General features: G+C 37.4%; 4 protein-coding genes across 9 annotated transcripts; 2 read left to right on the plus strand and 2 right to left on the minus strand.

Moving 5' to 3' along the window:
* Positions 1–89: 89 nt before the first annotated feature.
* LOC111261096 (uncharacterized) lies at positions 90–5,038 on the plus strand. Of its 2 annotated transcripts, none has more exons than XM_022834333.2 (5): positions 90–232; positions 1,617–1,756; positions 2,637–2,770; positions 3,677–3,834; positions 4,316–5,038. In XM_022834333.2, the coding sequence occupies exons 1-5, from the start codon at positions 112–114 to the stop codon at positions 4,426–4,428; spliced, it is 666 nt and encodes a 221-aa protein (XP_022690068.1). In that variant the 5' UTR covers positions 90–111; the 3' UTR covers positions 4,429–5,038. The 2 variants fall into 2 exon arrangements, with proteins under 2 accessions (XP_022690068.1, XP_022690069.1); XM_022834334.2 differs by having other exon boundaries at positions 1,617–1,726.
* A 32-nt stretch (positions 5,039–5,070) lies between these two features.
* Urod (uroporphyrinogen decarboxylase) lies at positions 5,071–9,323 on the minus strand. Its single transcript, XM_022834323.2, has 6 exons — positions 9,018–9,323; positions 7,321–7,513; positions 6,914–7,071; positions 6,403–6,576; positions 5,868–6,152; positions 5,071–5,468 (listed from the first exon to the last, which is right to left on the minus strand). The coding sequence occupies exons 1-6, from the start codon at positions 9,084–9,086 to the stop codon at positions 5,289–5,291; spliced, it is 1,059 nt and encodes a 352-aa protein (XP_022690058.1). The 5' UTR covers positions 9,087–9,323; the 3' UTR covers positions 5,071–5,288.
* A 1,181-nt stretch (positions 9,324–10,504) lies between these two features.
* ND-ACP (NADH dehydrogenase (ubiquinone) acyl carrier protein) lies at positions 10,505–12,682 on the plus strand. Its single transcript, XM_022834335.2, has 3 exons — positions 10,505–10,738; positions 11,710–11,877; positions 12,022–12,682. The coding sequence occupies exons 1-3, from the start codon at positions 10,574–10,576 to the stop codon at positions 12,139–12,141; spliced, it is 453 nt and encodes a 150-aa protein (XP_022690070.1). The 5' UTR covers positions 10,505–10,573; the 3' UTR covers positions 12,142–12,682.
* A 2,249-nt stretch (positions 12,683–14,931) lies between these two features.
* On the minus strand, positions 14,932–20,834 carry LOC111261090 (uncharacterized). Of its 5 annotated transcripts, none has more exons than XM_022834315.2 (8): positions 20,130–20,834; positions 19,292–19,340; positions 18,756–19,055; positions 18,055–18,261; positions 17,549–17,816; positions 16,614–16,851; positions 16,267–16,370; positions 14,932–15,958 (listed from the first exon to the last, which is right to left on the minus strand). In XM_022834315.2, exons 1-8 carry the CDS (start codon positions 20,249–20,251, stop codon positions 15,777–15,779), a joined length of 1,470 nt encoding a protein of 489 aa, XP_022690050.1. In that variant the 5' UTR covers positions 20,252–20,834; the 3' UTR covers positions 14,932–15,776. The 5 variants fall into 5 exon arrangements, with proteins under 5 accessions (XP_022690050.1, XP_022690048.1, XP_022690047.1 ...); XM_022834313.2 differs by having other exon boundaries at positions 18,055–18,216; positions 19,292–19,421; XM_022834312.2 differs by having other exon boundaries at positions 19,292–19,421.
* Positions 20,835–20,843: the final 9 nt, after the last annotated feature.

Here is a 20,843-nt window from a genome sequence, read left to right on the forward strand (position 1 = left end):
ACTCGGTGATAAGCCAGCGTATCTATTTGTCTTAACTAATCAAAGCAATTTCATACGATACACCCACAGAATCAATGAATCTCTGCTTTTCACTTTAAAATGTGACATAGTATGCCCTTCGAAGGCGCCGAATTCAAACCTGCTTGTCTTCACTGTGCTATCGAGTGGTCAGTTTCCGTGCCTATCTTCATTAGCAACTGTATGCATACAACATGCAACCGATGTGTTTCAGGTAGGTAACATAAGCCTATATTTGTATTTGCGCACTAGTTATTCGCTTTCGAATTTACAAATAGTAGCGGGATACTGTAAAATTGTATAATTATAGAATTCGCGTTGAACGAGATAAATATTGCAGAAAACATGTCTTGCCATTGCGTCACTATCTCTCCAGAAATGTGATCTCTCACGTATGTCAGAGATACTCTACCTACTGTAGAATATCATATTACGAGTCTGTGCAACTTGTTCGTAGCCTTCTGTTTGACATCAAACATAAATCAATTGATTGATTGACTGACTAAGATGGCGAAGCCACACTGCAGCAACCGGCGTACAACAGTTTCCGTTCGAGTCAGCGTTTGGATATCAACAGCGACTCGATTCGAACGGCCGCGTATAATGATCGCGCGGGAGTAGCCAGCCGCCTCTCCGTCAAATCTGTTACGGCAAGACTTGATTGACTTCGCGTTTTCCGCCATGAGGGGTGCGAGGCTCCAGATTCAAAATGACCGGACGATGTGACTCGCTAACACTTCCGAAGCCATTGACAACGCACATTATTCTTTGATAGATTGCAACTAGAAAAATTCTATTGGAGCTTATAATTCGAATACGGCCTTGAAGGAAAGATACTTATAACTTTACGACGTTTATCGCTGTAAAAATAATGTCGCCGATATGAGTCCTTTTGTTTCGCAACAAGTTTGCTAGCGCTTTCTAGACATCAGGTCAGCAGTTGTCTACTATTGATTTATGCTTAAATAAGCGTTTCGCAATCTCCTTGACATGGATGAAAACTTATCGAGTCTAGCTTTACTTACTATTTCTATACCAAAAACGGAAAGCGACATCCTCGACCTAATTATGTTGATTTTTAAGTGTCAGACACACAAACTGTCGACGATAAGACTTTTGCATTTCTTCTGTACTGCAAATGTGTTAATCTCATCGAGTTTCCTGGCTCTATAACTAGCATACATCAAATACATAGCCAAAAGGTCAATTTAATGCTATCAGCAGTCTGATTCACTTGACTTTATTACAAATGATCTTCTTATTTTGAAACCATTTTACATGTTTTAGCAATTTTCTACGCATTTTTATGTCGCATATGTTATTTCACTCGATCGCTTTCAGTAGATACAATTTGAGATTTAGATGCATTTAATTTACTGCGCGTTGTTGTGACACAAAATTTATTAATTCAATCTAATTAAGTTCTTTTTATTCCTAAAAATAAGGTTTATGCTATCCCTAAGGATACAAGGCTGCATTTAAAAAAAGCAATGCGAATCTACCCAACATTAGCACACTGCAGAACGTCGACAAATTACGAATTACAGAAATTGTATAATCAACATATACAAACAAAACATGCGTTTTTACTATTCTAGTTCCCAAGGACGAATATCAGGAGGTTAGTTGCCGTCGTTGCGGTAACAGGTCGCGCCTGGTCATGATCAACGATAGAGCGCCCCCAGCAGTAAAGGAACTTTTCATCTCGGTCAGGCCTGTGTTCAGATCGATGTCGAGGGTAAATTCCACTCAGTAGCCCATTAGCACACAACTACTGAAATGATAAAGTTACAAATGACCTGGATGGAAATAATGAATCGATAAATTCAAAATGTAATTATTTCAATTCCACCAGATCGATTCTTGCAGACCAAGAAGGTCTTACAGGAGTAGGGCACAGTCTTTGGAATAATTTCGAAATAGTGAAGATAATTGATTTGGTTGGATTGCACTGGATTTGTAAGTGTATGGTTGCGGTGCGCGTTATAAAAGGAATAATAACTGCAGCAGCTATGTGTGTCTGTGAGTAACACAGGGTTACCTACGCAGTGCTCTGAAAGTCATACAGATAACGCCGAGTTGCTACAGCTTCAAGTGAGGTTCGTATTTGTAAGGACATAAAAGACTAGCTATTTCATCACCTTCAGGATCGTTTCAGTGTTCTCGCAAAAGGCCAATAACAACCGCGGCAAATGCAAATTGAACCACATCGGGAACAACAGAGCGGTTGCATGTGTAACAAAGCACGCCGATGAAGTTCAGGCATATGATATTCGCATGTCGTATTTGATGATATATTCGTTGGAAAAAGACTGCTAATCGTCTGGTCAAACAACGGCGCTCAGTGTTCATCGGTGCAGTTTCCATTCTAATTGTAGTCACTAGTGTGAGGAAGAAACAGTAACGGAACGGATAGGCACAATAATAGACCGGCGGTATAAAGAGATGTTAGCAAACTTTTGGAGAATAATTTTTGGTGCGCACGGGTGCCGATGTAGTTTTGCTAAATAATGCATGGAATAATTTAATAATGCATCCAATATAGTGGTATGAAGGATGTCAATGACGGAAACAATGATTTTCCTATTCTAACCCATTGTTTATTTTCGTTCGTATAGGCTCTCGCCCTTCAGAAGTCTTTGCGGCGCTCCTTAATATATTCCCATGAACGAATTCTGCACAGAGCGCACGAAAAGCTTGCCAAAGCTGATGAAGCATGCTCCTATTGGAAAAGTAAAATTAAAGAACTTCAGTAAGTGTTTCATTAGCTGAAGAAAATCGCCTTTCCTTTTTCAATCATACATTCTGTATGGCGTATGTTGTTTGGACGAACCCAGGTTAACTTGACAGCTCAAGTTCGGTTCGAAAATACTATTTGCATATTAGATTGCATTGGATCAATGTAAAGTTAAACGAATAATTATTTGTATCTAGTGTTTATAATGATCATGTAAACTAATCGGATGTAAATAATACAATCAATGACATAATTGAACTTACCTATTGTGGAATCGCTCTTTAGTGGCGGTATCATCGCAATCAAAACTTGCCACGCGCTATTGTACCTGATATGTTCATGCAAACGTATAGAAAACTAATCCTACTGAAATAACAATCAATCCAGGCGCACAAATCAACTACAGATTCAGGTATAACATGTAGGCCGCTATTAGGAACTGTTCGTTTCAAAAAAAAAAAAAGATTAATTCCAAGGGATAAAACTGCCATTTTTCTCTTGGTTTACTTACTTTAAAGGCCTTTCGCAAATTTTAAATGCGTATCACTGTTCAAAACTTGAGAAAATCCAAACAATAAGAGGTCAGCGGGATACAAAAGATGATTGTGATGTTATTATACATAGATTTCGAGTCACTAGTTAGCTTAATGGAATGGATAAAGCTTGTGATTTCCCGTCCCATTGAGGCTTAAGCAACGTGCAGGCAATTTCTTCATATTTACAACTACGAATTAGCTTAGGGTCCATCTCGTATAAGTGTTATTGTCTACCAGTAACATGAATCTTCTCCACATTTTGTAAATCGAATGGCATTGTTTGTCATCATTCATTATTTCACACCTCAATACTGCAAATGGTGTTGAAAACAATGCACCAGATAAATGCAAACCAACAGATACTAAAAATTAATGCCCTTCACAGGTGGCCTGCTGCAGGACCTTCTTCTAGTAATAAGGATAACATACATGAAGTATTACGTAAAAGACGAGGTGCTCTAGAAGCCACAGACAAGCGCGCTCGACTGCAGGAAAGAGATCGTAATTCTGACTATACGTCTAGAACTACGATGACTTCAACTAGTTAGTATATCCCTTCTCTATCATTCCAAATTCAATGTAGACGTGTAACGTTGCTATTTTGGCTCCTGTCTACGTATTGAGTAGAACTTAATATTTCAAATAGCCTAGGAGGACTTCATCGGTCGTAGGTACCTCAGGTAATAATCCCTATCAAACGTCCTTGGCTTAATATAGAGAAGGAAAGAACTTGTCGCACCATAAACTCAAAAGCTAGGAATACAATTTTGTTCAATAGAACTTCAGTTAAAAATGTGTCTTAAAGGTAGGCAGTTGTCTAATTAACAACATTGATAAGACTATCGTTGGTGAAAAAAAAAAGTAGAACCGTAAAATGCACGGGAAGCAATTCATCCATGCGACGCACTTCGCTGTTCCGCAGGCTCCGATTTTTATAAACAACGTACCCCTCAAACAGACTACAGAGCTTTTAACGTAACTTGAATATTGTGATTTGTGTGTGGTACTTCAATGACACACTTAGCATCTCCTGGCATTCTGAAGTATCCGCCAAACACTCCATTAACCGGATCCGGCAGCAGCGGCAGGAAGCGCGTTACCTGGCTTAATGAAAATTCAAAGCAATCTCGACGATAAATTGCCATTTTTCTTTTAATTAGTTTTTGCAGTCTGCATTGTGGTAAGAGTATCTGAAAGTCTTACGGTTGCATATCACCAAATGAACGTTTCTAGATCACTAGAGCTGCTCTCTAAACACAACGCTAATTATGTTTGCCTATGATCATCACAATACGAATAATTCCTATAGAAATTGATCTTCTTCTAAAACAGCGTCCATTCCACCTAATTCGTAATGGCACATTCCATATTTTCTACGGATTAGCAATGAAGTTTTTAAGTTTGACATTATAGAAAGACGTCTCACCGCTTATTATATATATATATATATATATATATATAGATAATAAGTTCTAAAATACGGGCTTTTTAATAGTGATTTGCCAACTAATTGTATCATGTGAAGCATGGGCTAAAAATTTTTTAAATGTAATTGCAAAATGGTTGTCAACGTTGATACCCGATACATAGCGGTAGCTGTATATCCGCAATCAGCGCGAAGATCCTTGTAGTCATACGGAGAGCTCTGAGGTACATACATATCACCTTGATATTGTTCTATAATTTTAGGTTGTTTTTTGTTTACTGTGATAATTAACGATGAATATAAATGACAAGTGAAATAACACTATAGACTTTTTTCTTATATTGAAAATTCGATTACACTTTAATCTATTATTTATTGTCATCTCATATAATAAATAACATACATTTGCTAATTCTGTAACAGTCAACCATTTTTAAAGACTTGAGTACAAAATACTGTGTAAATCACATCGTTGGTACAGTTCTACAATAAATAAATGGGTTCCTATCGAACAACCCTAACAGATGGCTTACCATCTATCGCTCTTCAAGCTGTCGCCATTATATTCAACTTATTTAACGCTATGTATGGCCTCTATAAATACTCGGACTCTATCCGGGTCTATATCAGGATACATTCCGTGGCCAAGGTTTGCTATGTAGCGCTCTTTGCCAAATCGAGTTACCATTTCTCGTGCCAATTCACGTAACGTTGTTTCATCAGCGTAAAGAGCACATGGATCCAGATTACCCTATGAAAAGATTAAACGCTGGATCAGTATTTTCCACTTCTGACTGTGACCAAAATGATAAATAATCGTCATTCATGATCTACTTTGATTTGAGAATATGATTTTCGATTAGATGAAAGTTCGTTTCGAAGGCCAGTCTATTTTGAAAACGTAATTTCGACAAATTTTTTTTATCAATAGCCCTTATTTATAAAAATCAATAGTGTATTATAAAGAACTGTCAGTGGTCTGCTATTAATTAACCGTAATGCGAGAATGAGCTTATAACCATGCCGCATTAAAACATATTTAAAATGTGCACAAAAACATATTAGAAAAACAGTTCATATCATCTAGGAATAATCAGTGTTAGTGCGCTATCCTTTGCCAGTATAGAGACAGCAAGAAATATTTCTCTACCTGTATAGTGACGTTGTTTCCAAGGGCTTCTCGTGCCTTCTCGGGAGTGATAGCCCAGTCCACGCTAATCACATCATAACCCGCATCGCGCAGATGGACAAGATTAAAATGGGCGTCTTTAGGGAACAAGCAAAGTGGGGGGCAACGAAACGATTTTGACAGTTTCTCACGAACAGCCGTGGCAATACGCACATAACCGGGCTTCACAAAGCGCAGAAACATTCTTTCATCAAGGAACCCTACATTCGTATCAAACAACTGCAGTATTTGGGCACCTGCTCTCACCTAAAATGTCATATTTAAGCACGTCCGATGTTAAGCTTATTGCCGATGTGGTGCTGTTAAAAAGCACGTTCGGTATACATCGGCATTGAACTTACGATTATTATACCATGTTTGTTGCTTTAAACGATAATACATGCAGAATTATGCTGACAATAGGTACATACTCTTGTATAAACTTGATACGGTTTCCGGTTCATGTAAACGGTATGTTGGTTAATAATCAAAACAGGTTGAGGTCACATTAACTAACCTGAGCTACCATATACTCTACAATTATTTTTTCAAGTCGCAAAAGGAGTTCGTCAGCTTTAGAAGGATGGCGGTACAACCACTTTTTAGCATTCGATTGTGTCTTCGATCCTTTTCCTTCAATCATGTAACACATTAACGTCCAGGGTGCACCAGAGAAGCCAAATAGCGGAACCTTCAAAGCAGGATATATCAAGGCAAACAAGCGAAGGTCAGTTAATTTAGGAAACGGTCAGTGCCCTATTGCGGTGTAAAAAAGCACAAGTGAAGGTTTGCATTTATTGCAACTCCACTTATTTGAACAAGGGTCTGTAGACAACAGGCATTATGATGTGATCTCCTTATTACTAAATTCTGACACAATAAACCTTTCTTTGGTCGTTCAGGCTTAATATGACGTTTTCACAACAGAAACTGGGAGATGAGATAATCATTTTTCGATCATATTCATAAAGCTATTGAAGTAGAATACCTGATATATTACAACGTCTTTACAAATGTCCAATTGTTACCTTTCCATCGAGAGCTCGTCGGGTAGTACTAATTGCATCCATAACGTATTTGAGGTCTTCGCTAACGTTTATATCCTTCAAATGCTCCATATCGGCTGGGTTTTTCAGAGGTTCTGTGAAGACAGGTCCTTCTCCGGGACGCATTTCTAAATTCATTCCTGATAGAAAGGACGTGCACAAGGTTTACGAAATGAAGCTTAGTTACTATCGTATTGAAGAAGACGGAAATCGTAACTCAGGGGTTCCTCCTGTATATAAGATTTTTCGAAATGTTCTTATATATAATATTAATAATATTTTTGATTGTTAGCGAAGTTTACTCATGTCACACGTATGCACTCAGCTATTAGATGTACAGACGACACAGACACTGACGTGGCTATTTTACCTAACTGTTAGTTACTCACCCATCGCCTGGGGTATAACCAGTATGTCTGAGAATATTATCGCTGCATCAAGGGAAAATCTTCGAATAGGCTGTAACGTCACTTCGCATGCTACCTCTGGTTTTTGGCACATATCGAAGAACGTGTGCTTTTTCCTTGTTTCCATAAACTCGGGCAAATAACGGCCAGCTTGTCGCATGATCCAAACGGGAACCTACAAGCAAGCGAGCAAAATTTTGAAGGTAACTTTGTTTAATCAAGAAATTATTTCTGACCTATTAATTTTTATAATTATAATTTCATTAACTTTTATACTGCAATTACTACCATAGATATAGCAGATCGTTTTAAATGGTCACAATGGGCGCTCGGGCGATTCGGAAAGAAAACTTCCGGTGAGAAATAATTGAATTTATAGAAAAACAGACGTGGTTCGGCTTATTTATTTATTAGTTGAATCTGCCAAATTTGAATTTGAAACAAAGGGAAAGGGATGTAGGGCAACAAATGCAGACAAGAAAATTCCTTAGAAAGGTTCATTAACGAACAGTAAGTGATAACTCAAGTAAAATGGAAAGATCATTCACATTTAATGAAAGCACTACTTTGCCGATAGAGTTGTTTTGTAAATAGGGCGCCCATACTGATAGACTGAACGATAAAGCTATTATTTATTTAAGGAAATCCTAAAAACGATCCTGATTCTATTTATATAACCATGCTTAATACTGTAACAAGTGTATCGCATCACATTGTAATCAGTGTGAGTTAATAACTTAGTTTTAAAAGCAGTATACCAATAACAACGAAATACTTAATAATATTAATAATAGTTATTTGAAAATGAAAAACGTGTGCGTTCTCATAATTATGACGCTTCGTATTCTAGAGCATTAAAATTATCGTAGTATGCGCGAATATAATTCTAAACAAGTATTAGGCCTTTCTCTGAAGTGGCTAAATAATCACTACCCCTTGGCAATATTTTCGCTCAAGAGGCGCTTCTATAAACATTCTTATACGAATTACAAATCACTGGCAAATCTGAAAATCACTAATTAATTGATACATCCTACTAAAACGTTTGTACTGCTATACCCTCAAAATTTAAATGGGATCGACCAATGGAAGGAAGCACCGCAGCTGTGTAAATTAGAAAACACTGTCCTCAAAGAAGCACGAAAAGTTCATGTGTACGTGAGTCGCCTTGGGCCTTTACCCTGGACGTGAAGAGCTTATAAGTGTTAATCTGATTTCGCGCTCCAGTAGTTTTATAAAAACATCGCAGCTTAATGAGTACCGTTATACCTACCAGACTATTTTATGTTTTGTCTAACCAATAGCTTATGCAGCTTGTGTCTGCAAGAATTTATCGGCCAACTAGTCGAATCTCCACGGGCATTGTTGTGTTTATTTATTAATAACTATTAATTAACAAATGTTTATTAACCTTTTTGCATATGTTGATGAACAGTTGGGACAGACGGACAGCATAAAGGCAGTCACCGTGCCAGCTTAATATTGCTGTTTTTTTATAGGATAAAACTTACTGACTGATATAAATCTGATTCTGTAGATCGCCAGTGTAGGAGATAGTCACCACGTCGTTTGATGATTGAGTGACTGGTACGTGTACGATCAAGACAGGCTATTAGCGCAGCTAGTTATCAAAAAAAACTTCAGCTACACTGCTAATAAATGAAGGGGGATATACTTACATTGTCAACCACCTCGCCACGAGCAGCCCGTAAGATACAATCATTTTTCAATTCAGGAAAGTCACTCATGTTTAACTTACAATCCACTTACAACACAGCAGCAATGAAAATTTAACGCCGTTAATAGGACTCATACAACGTAGCTATATCCATTCTTACTGACTGAATACGTCAAGCAATTATTCAATAATTATTTATTGTGTTTTATTAAAAATTCGATCACATTCGCGGTTGTTAGTCACAGCTGGTGTGAGAACTTTCTCAAAGCATGAATATGTTTTCATTTCCGCCGGGCAGTAGTTGTTCATCTGATGTGCTGAACACAACCACGGCAAGAGAGAAAACCCTCTCCAACCCAGCTGATGATGGGAGAGAGGCCTGCGGACCCGGATATTTATGAAAACGTAATTTTCATTCGGTTCGTGGATCAATAAAGAGAAGCAGTGGAAGGTAATATGCCCACATTTATATGTGTCTGTATGGTGATACTATCAGGCTAATAAGAATCAATTGTAAGACGTGGAGAATGGGTCAGATAGTTCATATGCACTTAGAACAACTCGCAAAATTGACTTCAAAACTCCTAACCAAAGCTGTTCTTGTCATGTAATTACTTTTCTTTATTTTATTGCGAAGTATCTGGCAGTAATGTTCTTGTATTTAGCAACGCGTTCAGCGATATTCTGAGAAGATTCAACAGCTAGGATTAATCTTCAAATTTGTTTTAAGGCTAGTATCCTGTTCAAACCTGTTTTACAGAACCGTTATTATCTTAATATGTTATGTATCTTATTATATTAAAATGTTTGTACTTAATATAAATAATTTAAAATAAATTTATTTTACAATAAATCTCTTAAGATTCAAACATCTAATTGCCATGAATTGTTGCAAATAGAAGCAAATTCCACCTAGATAGATAAGTGAGCTAAGAGATTAAGTTGTTATGCTAGAAAGTACGTTATATTGATCATGAGTGCCAAATGATTGTACCCAGCTATGAGATGGTATTGATATATTAAAATCAATCCTATTTTTAACATGCAACATAATTTTGCAATTATATTAACTACTCGCAAAAGTGCGACTCGATAATCTCATTAGTGGGTGAAAATAAAATTTAATTGGAATAGCCAGCCAATTTTCTCCTCAAGTTTTTCTCACAGACCCAACAATCAATAGAATGCTTGAGTATTCTTATTTTCGTTTACTGCAGTCATCTTTACATTTTTCTTTAATCTAAATGTCTTCCCTACTGATTCTACAGATTTCAACTGTCTTATCAGGAACATATTTGATACATATTTAATAGAAAGAAGTGACCGAAATTATCCAGACATTAGCAGTTGTTAAAATGCCTATCATGATTTTTTTTAAAAACTCGCGCCCATTTATTATCTTTGCAAGCTATTTGTGTGTGGTTCGCTAAGTGGAGACTGTTTTGTTTGAAAATGAGTGAGTTCCACGAACGCTAGCAGACGATGGAACGGCCCGGTTGTCTCGCATCGTTCGGTATCTAGCGTGGTCAAGGGGGCACATTGCTATAGAGAAGAGCGATGGCGAGTCGCGCTTTGGGAAGTTTTTTACGTATGGTGGGCGCTCTCGTTGCGCGAAATGGCCCCTGCCTTAGAACCTCGCGGCACCTAGCCGGCTCCACGATTGCCGTTCAAGATCGAAGAAAACAGCTTTTTGATGTTTCCGCTCATCTCATCAGACCGCAGGTCAGTTTCGTTCTTTGTTTTGGTCTCCCTCAGGGGGTGCTTAAATGTATAAGCCTAAGGACATTGTTTCACCAAATTCATGTGAGATAACCGACTAGTTGCAGTAGTCAATGTAGGGCGCATATGTAGCTCGCAATAGCAATAAACCTAAGGGCCTTTCCAAACTCGGAAAGTTAGCGGGACTGTAGGAAATAGTTGCTATCAAAGTTAGTGCGCGATGCCAAAGAGAAGTCAGCATGAGTAAGATAATACCCACACATAATATAGATCAATACTAAGCTAAGGCTGTTAGAACCGCACATTACTCAGTGATATCAAACTTACATTTAAGAGTTAAAATCAGTATGTAAACTTGCAGTGTAAACGGGAGATTTTCCGGTATCAGTTGACGGACTAAGAGTTACAGAGCTGTGTTAGTCTGTCATCGGCCAGCCAGCTACAGCGTTCATATGACAACGCGAGTATGAGTGCGGTCAAATGTACGCAGTCCAAAGTAACTGTCCTTTGACCATCTCAGATGAATACCGAAATGATAAGAAGTGTTCTAGAATTCGTTGTCAAGAATATTAGAAGAAATCCGTTTTAGAAAGCTGCGAAGTCTCTGAGATTTCAAGTCTTGCCCACTAAGGAACTAGGTTTGTTAGGTATTGAATATATAATGAAGATATTCCTGTGACCCTGATAACCGCAATTACGATTGAAGTAAATTATATATAGAACAAGAAGCGTTTGAAGTCGCGTTAGCCAAGATGCGGTAGTTTTACCTATGCTCAAAAGTGTTTGGTGTGTATGTATAGTTTGCCTAAGATTCACAGCAATTATATCATTTACTACATCTGTCGTCTGGAACTGTATCGGAGTATTTCTCTATAGCGAATTTGCATGATCATCTTAAAGCAACCATTACGACTGTCATTTTACGTAAAAGACTTTTTTAACGTTTTGTTCTATTCCGCTTTTTATCTGAGCAGACTACAAGCCTACGGAAATATTCGGATAAGCCTCCGATGTCTTTACAACTTATTGAGGATCGTGTAATGCTCGTTCTAAAGCTCTACGACAAAATCGATGCCGATAAGCTCCGTGTGGAAAGTCATCTTGTAAATGACATGGGACTCGATTCACTTGACTGTGTTGAGGTATGTTAAGTATAATGCTAGGCCGTAACTGAGGTTTTTTGCATATTATATATACAGGTAGCGATTGCAACAATAGTCTAGTTGTAAAGATCAGAAAATTGGATTCAAGTATGGCTAATTTACATTTCGTTTTTCATCCCTCAGGTGATAATGGCAATTGAGGACGAATTTGGCTTCGAAATTCCGGATCAGGACGCTGAAAAACTTCTGCGAGTCAAGGACATTGTGCGCTACATCGCTGACAAGGAGGATGTCTACGAATAGTGGAAGTTAATTTGTCAATGCAACAGCGACTTCTTACTAGCAAATGCTGAGTGTAAAGACAGAAAATAGTCATAAAAGCGAAAAAAATGCACGGATGACACGGTCAAACGTCTAGTTCTTAGTCAAAATGTGAACCAATAGAATACAGCCCTCTCTAAAGAATTACACATAGAAATACATGCGAAAACTGTACCGCTTTAACTAAATATACAGACACACGTGCACTTACACGAACAGACAGACATCATGCAAAAAACAAACATAAATCGGTTACAACAAGAAACAAAAGTAACCATAAAAACATAATTGAAAATAAAAAACGAGAAAAAGAGGAAGCGGTTGATGTATATGTTGGTCATATGATTATGGTGCTGGGACTTTTGTCATCTTTCGAGCTGTGGCAGTGACTAGACAAGTAACTGTGTGGCAAGTGCCAGCGCCGCGGTTAACAAATGCAGAAGGGTGCGTGTAACAAACGAAAAACGACATAAATAAAAACTCGTAAAAATAAAAATATTTGAGGCGAAGAATCGGTTTTAGATATTGTGTGTTTTTGTGACTAGGCAATCTTGTCTAATTTCCAGGCTGGACAGGATATAAACTGTAATATAAGTCATACGAGAAGGAATAAGCTTCAAACTGACGAGATGAAATGGGATTTAGAAAGCGGGTTGGATTTATTGCATGTTATAGCATTCAATTAGTGTTTTCCACGCCAGGGAACTGTGACAGAATGGATAACGTTATTTTTTCAATTTTGATGGGAATAAATTGAATGTTTAAGCTTTGGACAGCGCGTTAGCTGACGCTTTGGATGGTGGTAATATGATAGTGGAAATCATTCTATGCCCCTACAGGTGTTTTGAAGAAAAGAAGGTACGCATGTCTGTCGAGAGCACCTCTGGCAAATGCTTAAACCGGCTTTGAAATGGCATTGTCAAAAGAATCAGATATAAAACTAGGTTCTGCAAGTTGATCCTCAAGACTCCAGTTTGTTTTTGTATAAAAAAAAAAACATTCGAAAAGTTGTTATGCTTCTGTGTGAGGTATAAGCAAATTCTACACATCAACTTAACGCGAAAAGACAGTCCCGCCTAATGAGCTAATGGATGTGGTAAAGCTTATGAAATTGACTTTTTAGTGATTTGGTAGTTTGTAAAAGTTCTTGTTCATAAGATCTGTAGCAAAACAGGTGAAGACCCAAGCGCGCACAGTGATTGGAGAAAGACCAAGTAAAAGAATAGCGTCGCTCTGTACAGAAATTAAGTGCGATAATAGTGTCGAATAGGATGGAACGTAAGGTTATAGTAATACTTGCGATTGACGTCAGGGGCATTTGCTATTCACCGAAAATAGAAAAGTGAATGCAGCCCACTGCTCGAGTTTTTCAAGGGATTCGCGTATTGCTGGCACGATACTTCTAGTACGTAGTCTGGCTATTTAATAACAATGCCTGGTCCCATTGTATTGCTTCAATTATTTCCTGAATTGAGCAAAACCCCCTTATTTTCCAAGTCCGTGTCATTACTGGACTTTTGATGCCCTAACAAAGGCAACTGGGAGCTAAGGACACCCACTATTCACTTCTAGAAGTCGTAGATAGAGAAATTGAATATGGGAGCTATGAAGAATAGGGGATGGCTGTCTAAAAGCTGCTAAAGCGCTGGGGCAAGTGCGCAAAAATAAAGACGAGTATTTCTAACACATATTAAAATCGTCACTCAACACCAAAAACGGAAAATTATCCAATTTCAAAGTCCGCTGGATTTGCTTGTAGGAGCCTGATAACTTGGGTCTGTTCTATATGGGTTATATCAGCAACTTGTGCTACGAGCTTAAGTAACTCATGCACAAGATTAAAGATAATCGTTTCAGTTCGAAGGACACAGCATGGTTTTTAAGTGGATGAAAGTATCAATACTGCGTTAGGATCAATATTGCATTTTATTTATTTTTTTTTATTACGTTTTATAACGAAAAATTGTATGGAATTTATTCGGATTCGGCAGTGATTTGCTTGGACTGAAACGACTAGCAAACTTTAGCGTACGTGCTATATACGAACTTCATAGACCAATTCTGCTGATCCTTGTTTGAGGATCTTTGTGTAAGGAATTTTCTCTTTTGTTATTTACTAAAGCATTAAGTATACGTTCAAACTTGCTGTTTCCAAAAACCTAATGATTTTTTCGCAGAGGTAAACGCATATGGTTTAGATTGCAATAAAAAGTCCCGGCTAGGGTAGAAAGCTCATTTGGTTAGGATATTCTTCAAATAATGAACAATTTTTAGATTTTCACTTAACAGACTAACCTCTATTTTGTTCTAGTCCCTTTCGCGTAACTGAAATTGGTTCACTTAAATTTAACTTACCGCATTCGTTCTACATTAAGTATTCGTATGTGATAGATGTTCGGCAATCTAGCCGTCTGATAGATCAATAAATTTTTAGGTGAAACTGAGGACGCTGAATAATGATACCGCACTTGTAGAGTGTAAGGCACTCCTGCATAAGGTAAAACATGAGAAGTATACGCATAATGTTGTGGAAGATTGTTGACGTGAAATTAAATTTAGAAGCTTTCGGTCTAATATTTCCAGCAACAGTGGTTCCTTATATAAGAAGTCAACATGGGCGTAAACATTAATAGTTATCCGTAGTGTCTTCCAAGATCGTTGCTCTTGATTCTTTCCCACATCTGGCACACACTTTCAAGCTAGCGCCTATTATGAATACATAGAAAAAGGTTTAGAATATATAGAGCAAAAACAGAAAGACCAAATACCCAATAAATAAAACAATTTGCTTATTGTTAGGTTTTATTTTGTTCGTTGGTTGTCGGAGTTGTCGATTTCGAAAGTAGGAATTCAGGTTTATTATGCGTTTAGTGTGTAAGCAAAAGATATGCATTTTTTAGTTGGTTGGGAACCTTGGCCAATATCAACGAGTCATAAAACCATAGTCATAGTTATCACACACAATTGACACTGTCGTTAACTCGAATTATAACTGAGAAGTCATTTTGAATGGTTAACCTTGCTAAGTATTATATTAAATAATACATTTCCTACCTACACATACGTATATCAACAATTTGGAATTTATTTTATCTATATTGTAGTGTGGTATACATGAATGATCGATAAATAACCTGAAAATACCTTCGATGCCGTTCGATACGAGCGGCATCAAAAACTAAAAATTTAGCTAACTTTGTTTTTACAAAGGACTGTAACACACTAACTTCCTTGAATTCAACTGCTAACTGAGCTAAAAAAATTATTATATTAATTTGATTCGATTTATTACACATTCGTAAAAGTCGTTGAAAAACATGTTAACGAAATTTCCGATTTCACAGTCCCTGGGTGTACTCTACATTGGTAGGACACGTTAAAAATGTGTTGTAATTAGACGCTGCTTGTAGTAATATTCAAATGGTATCTCCGCGACGTTTTAAACTAAGTCTGTTTTTACAAAGCGAGCGAAGTGGCCATATATCGATAACTGGCACGATAATTATGAATTAATGTATGTCGGGTGAGAAAAGCACAGGTTCTTCTGAGGCGACGCCAATATAAAAACTTGATTCGATTATAAAACGTTTGCTTCTTTCTTCAGATAACATTTGAGATCACGAATGATGCGGAGGGTAGCTACGTAAATCCCGACGCCAATAATAACAGAGCACGCTAATGAATGCGGTTATTGCGACGCCTGCTAGAGCACTAAAAATGATGGTAAGATGGACTAGGCGTGACTTGTAGGGTATATCATGCAGTTCGCCCCATGAAGGTTTTGGGTTTGATGGGGTTGCTTCAAGTAGATCGTCGTCAATGTGGCAATCGATATCCGTGCCATTAGATCATCCCGAACAACGAATCCAAAAATAGGTGAATGTCATCAGAATTGCATCACCAAAATAATAGCAATGAGCATAAAGTGCATAGTTCAGAGTCAGATATTGTAATACTGCATAGCATGTTATTGTACTGATTCGCCTATTTGGCAAGAAACAGTTGGCCGCAGCTCTAGGGCTCACGACAAACTGCTCCAGTAACCTAATTATGAATATATGAAATATACATATTTCTAGGATAAATAATAACTGCAGTAGTTCATACCGACTTCAGTAGAGTTTTCACTCCCGCCATTTTCGTGTTCGCCGGCAGAATGTGGTATCAAATTTTTCTCTGTCCCTTCTATTTCCGCCACAGTAGTGTATGATCTGTAGATTAAATTGCGTCGGAACCAAAATTTGGTTCAGGTTAATGGAGAATATTTTAATTAAAAAAAGCAAAAAGCTTCTAAATGCAACTACATATCGCAAAGTAACTAACCATCATTAATCAGCCACGGTTTTTCTAGACATACTTAGTGGAACTTGTCGAGATTTCATTGGTACTGGCAGACTTAACCCTTGGTACCGTTTCTGTAGAAGGTAGAATTCCCTGGCATACTTGCAACTTGCCTCATTGATGATCCTATCACTTTCATAAGTCGTAACTGTCCATCTGCATTTGCCGAGGCAACGCTTAATCCGTCGCCATATCTAGTCGGGTCGCCACGGTCCGGTTTGCCTATTTCTTTAGGATGAAAGCTCTCGAAATGATCACATCTCTTCTTCCCGTAATTCAAATCATGTTTAAGTGAAAGCAACGACCACTCGCATTGCGGTAACCTCGCGGGATATTTCATTTCTTTTATTCCTAAAAAGAAATAGACGAAACACATGGAGAGTACCGTATATTTGAGCCAACAATTATTGTAGAGCATTTGTTGCATAAAAATAAACATACGAACAAAGTGAAGTGAATTTTTTCGCTGGCATTATTTGTGTTAAGCATTATTATGTCAAAATTCTAGAACATATTATGTGGCGCGAAAGGTCGTTTTATGCAGTAGTGCCGTTGCGGGCAAACATGCGTCTCCTCAACCAAGCACGGGAAAGAGGCAAATTTCCATTCCAGAACGTACTAATGTCCAGCATATGTATTCAGCTAACTTATTATTATTGTATTTCTGCAAACATTAATCTTTATCTTTTAACATTTTGTTTAAGGAATTGTTTGTGCACCATAATAATATTTTATCAATAAATATATATGTGTGCAGGGCTAGATCAGACCACCGACATTCTTTTTTAGTAGGTATTTTTAGTAGGAATTTTAGTAGGTAGCGTATTTTATCTTTCTATTGCTACACTGTGATTAAGATTTTGAATACTTCTCTACTTAATTGCTCTAAGAAAACGTTTAAATGTTTTCAGAAAGGTGACTGCAAATTACTTCATTGTTTTTATGCAAAATTGAAAAGAAAGGCAATTCAACTTCCATGTGATCTGAATTTTGTTCTCTTGAATTTTAAACATGCTACAGCAAATTTCGGCTAGGCGGTGTTACTCACTTTGTATAATGTCACAATCAAGGTGCTTATGAAGGATCGTTCCATTCATTTTAGATACGACAACTGATGGTCCTTTAGCCTGTCTTTCGAGTTTCTGGCTGACAAATTGCAGTCCATGTAAATCCATAATTTGAACACCGTACAGTTCCGCTATACATTTGGCTGCTGATATCCGATCGTCAACCAAAGAGAATTCTGTTGCAAATGTGGCTTCAAATGAAGGCCTAACGGTATAACCTGAGTTCCAAAGCTCAGATTTTATATTTACCTGTTTTAAGTAAGTTTAAGGTTTTTTTAATAATAATATTAATAAAAAGAACTACCCGTTGTATAAAAAAGAAGGAGCTACATGTTGTCACTGATCTTAACCACACCTCTTGATTCGATCACAACGAAAACAACCAATTATTCAAATTAAACCATTATTACGTAAAGTAATCTGTAATTTATGATTTTATTTCAAAGCTATGGTAGGAAATTAATTAACAAACAAAAAAATGTGCTACCTTAATTTGTGAGCATTCCTGTTGCCGATACAAGCACTGAGGTTCTTTTTTGAAATTGATCATGATTGTGTTGTGTGGGTCAAGTTCGCCGACTCCAGGCATTCCGTACAGCAAAACCGAGTTACTTTTGATGTTCCACTCCAGGTTCAAGTAACCGCTGATCTGATTGTCAATAAAAACCTTACCTTCATTCGACTTGAGCGAAACCTATGGTTTCAACATATTTAAAAGTTTCAAATGCACGTTGTAATAGGACTGAATGCGTCATTGTGAGACCAAGGGCGCCGATTTTTATATGTTAATATGTATGTATCAATAAATTTAAAGCTAATATGCAGATATTTCTTTATTAATAAAAAAAAATATTTTTTTTCTGTGTGTCTATTTCTTACATTTCTCGTTTCATACATTTAAAGTTTAGCTAATGTTCAATAAGACAGGCTGACGACTGAAGCCATAGCTATAGATTTAAATTAGCGATTTTTCTTATATGGTTTAAGCTTGTTATGGCAGCTAGACCTAAGGGCTTTCTATATGAGCGACATTTTTTAGATGCACTTGAGAGAACGATAAAATCTCCACAATTATTTGTATGGTAAAATTCAGAAAACCCTCGGCTGCTTCACGTTATACATGCAGCTCCGGGCACATATTCTTTAGCAACGATTGTCTCCCTATAAATCATGCGTGACACAACTAACCGTAATGAAGTCCAAGCTAATATTGAAGTAACGACCTTCTTCAGTCACTAGTAGCGGTATAGAGTGCAGTTTCCAGATGTTTTTCACAGGGACATAGTTTGTCGTGCCCATAGCTATCACTTCAAAGATGCCCGGGAAACTCGAACCAATTTCCAGCCTAGCATTGGGTTCTTCATCGAAAGGCATGCTCACATTAAAGGTAACGAGTGCTTTGTCGTAAGAAAGACCGTTCCCAATTGTGTCGATGCCCTGATATAAAATGCCGTATATGCCTGCGATTGTGCTGCGATATTCTTCGATCTGTTTGTATTTAAAAATATTGAAATAAATAATCAAGTTTGTTCAACGTCCACTGATGCCGCTACTTCCAATGTTTGATTACAAGTGAAAGCAGTTTAATCGTACTTATAATACACTTCTTTACATGAACTAGATGAACTGGCTGATGATTGATTCCTTTATATATGAATGAGGATGAGTTTGGGGTTTTTTCTGGTGCAAACGCAGGGGAGCACAAAGCAGATGCGAGCACTAACCTTGCCGTACTTGACGTCGATTTCCATGAGCTCTTTGTTGATGTAGATGCTCTCCCCCGAATGATTTATTTTTTGAACAGAAATTTGAGACACGAAAAATTTATTGAAATCGGGAAGGGATTTTAAGAACCTAAAATTATTACAGTGATAACAATAAAGTATAATCAATTTTATTGATAACCTTCTCACCAATAAAGCCCTTGATACGTTAAATCTGCTGAAAGTTAATTTTCTAGATTGTTCATTTCTTTAACATACATATAGCGATAAACTAAAGATTTTCTTAACACTTAACACGTCTTGAGGGACAATCGTTTTACAGTTTTCCTACCTAAAATTCGATTTTTTTTAAATTCGCTTTCTTGTTTAATGTATTAGCTATCCTTTTAGTTAATGTAACTAACCATAAAACTACCATGTACTATATTTGTTCAACACCTTCCAATATAAGCGTGGCTATGAACTCAATTATAACGTTTTATATTTAGCTTTAACTAAAATAATTATGTTCTGCATATAGCTTGTGCACAAAGTTCCGAGTTTTACGTCCAGAACTATATTAACATTATACTCGGCAACTACTGATATTCTGCAGATTAAATCCTATCAATTTTCCTATCAATAGAAAATTGCTGTTTTCGCACCAGCTTACATGGGGAGGGACGTGTTAGCGCCCTCTTCGATTACAACAATCCATGTGCCGTTGGCCATTTACAACAGCCAGCAAAAGTCGTATTTTTCTGGTATAAGTATCACGAGTCTGGTAAAATCGAATGTTTCGAACGCAGACATTATGTAGACGCCGCCTTTATCACCGTCGGTTTTATTTAACACCTACCATGGGTCTGCATCACGAAACTGCCGGATCACGTCGGGGTATCGAAGCATGTGTTTTGGGAACATTGTCGTAGCACAGTACATATGCAGAAAGATCAAAAGGCCCACGCTTCCAAAGAACATAATGAACTCGTTTGTTTTCACGAAACTGGTCAGAGTGTAATGAGTTAGAACTCAATGTCCGAACTACCGTCTAAATATTTCGTTTCTATTTTCAAAAAAGAGCATAAACAGATGCACCTGGGATTCAGCTTGCCGAACGTAACAGGCGAATGTGTAGATGCACGTCCCTATAAAGCGGCACCCGCGTTGATTATTCTTGATTTACACACAACCTTCGCAAACTATATACGCTACTTAAAATTGCTGGTTTTGTGATGCACTTCGCGTTTAAAGCTGACCACTACAATTCAAACCGCTGCACTTGTAATCTGCACCTGTGCATGTGTTATGAACCTATAAAATCCCTTGCCAAAAATTGGGGCCATTATGATACTGGAACATGGCTTATGTGTTTATTAGCGAATTTAAATGTACCTCAAACAGGAAATTCTAGACTTTGACGAACAAGTTATTAGAAATTTGACATGGATGTCCTAATTATCCCGTCGTGTGGTTAGAAGAATGGAAAAGCTCGGTAGCTGTTCTTACACAGGCCAACGCTGTTACTTAACTAAATTCCATCTTTTTCAAGATTCCTATTAAATAGCTGAAC

This window comes from Varroa jacobsoni, unplaced genomic scaffold (genome assembly GCF_002532875.2).
Source record: "Varroa jacobsoni isolate VJ856 unplaced genomic scaffold, vjacob_1.0 scaffold_517, whole genome shotgun sequence".
NCBI classification, from domain to species: domain Eukaryota; kingdom Metazoa; phylum Arthropoda; class Arachnida; order Mesostigmata; family Varroidae; genus Varroa; species Varroa jacobsoni.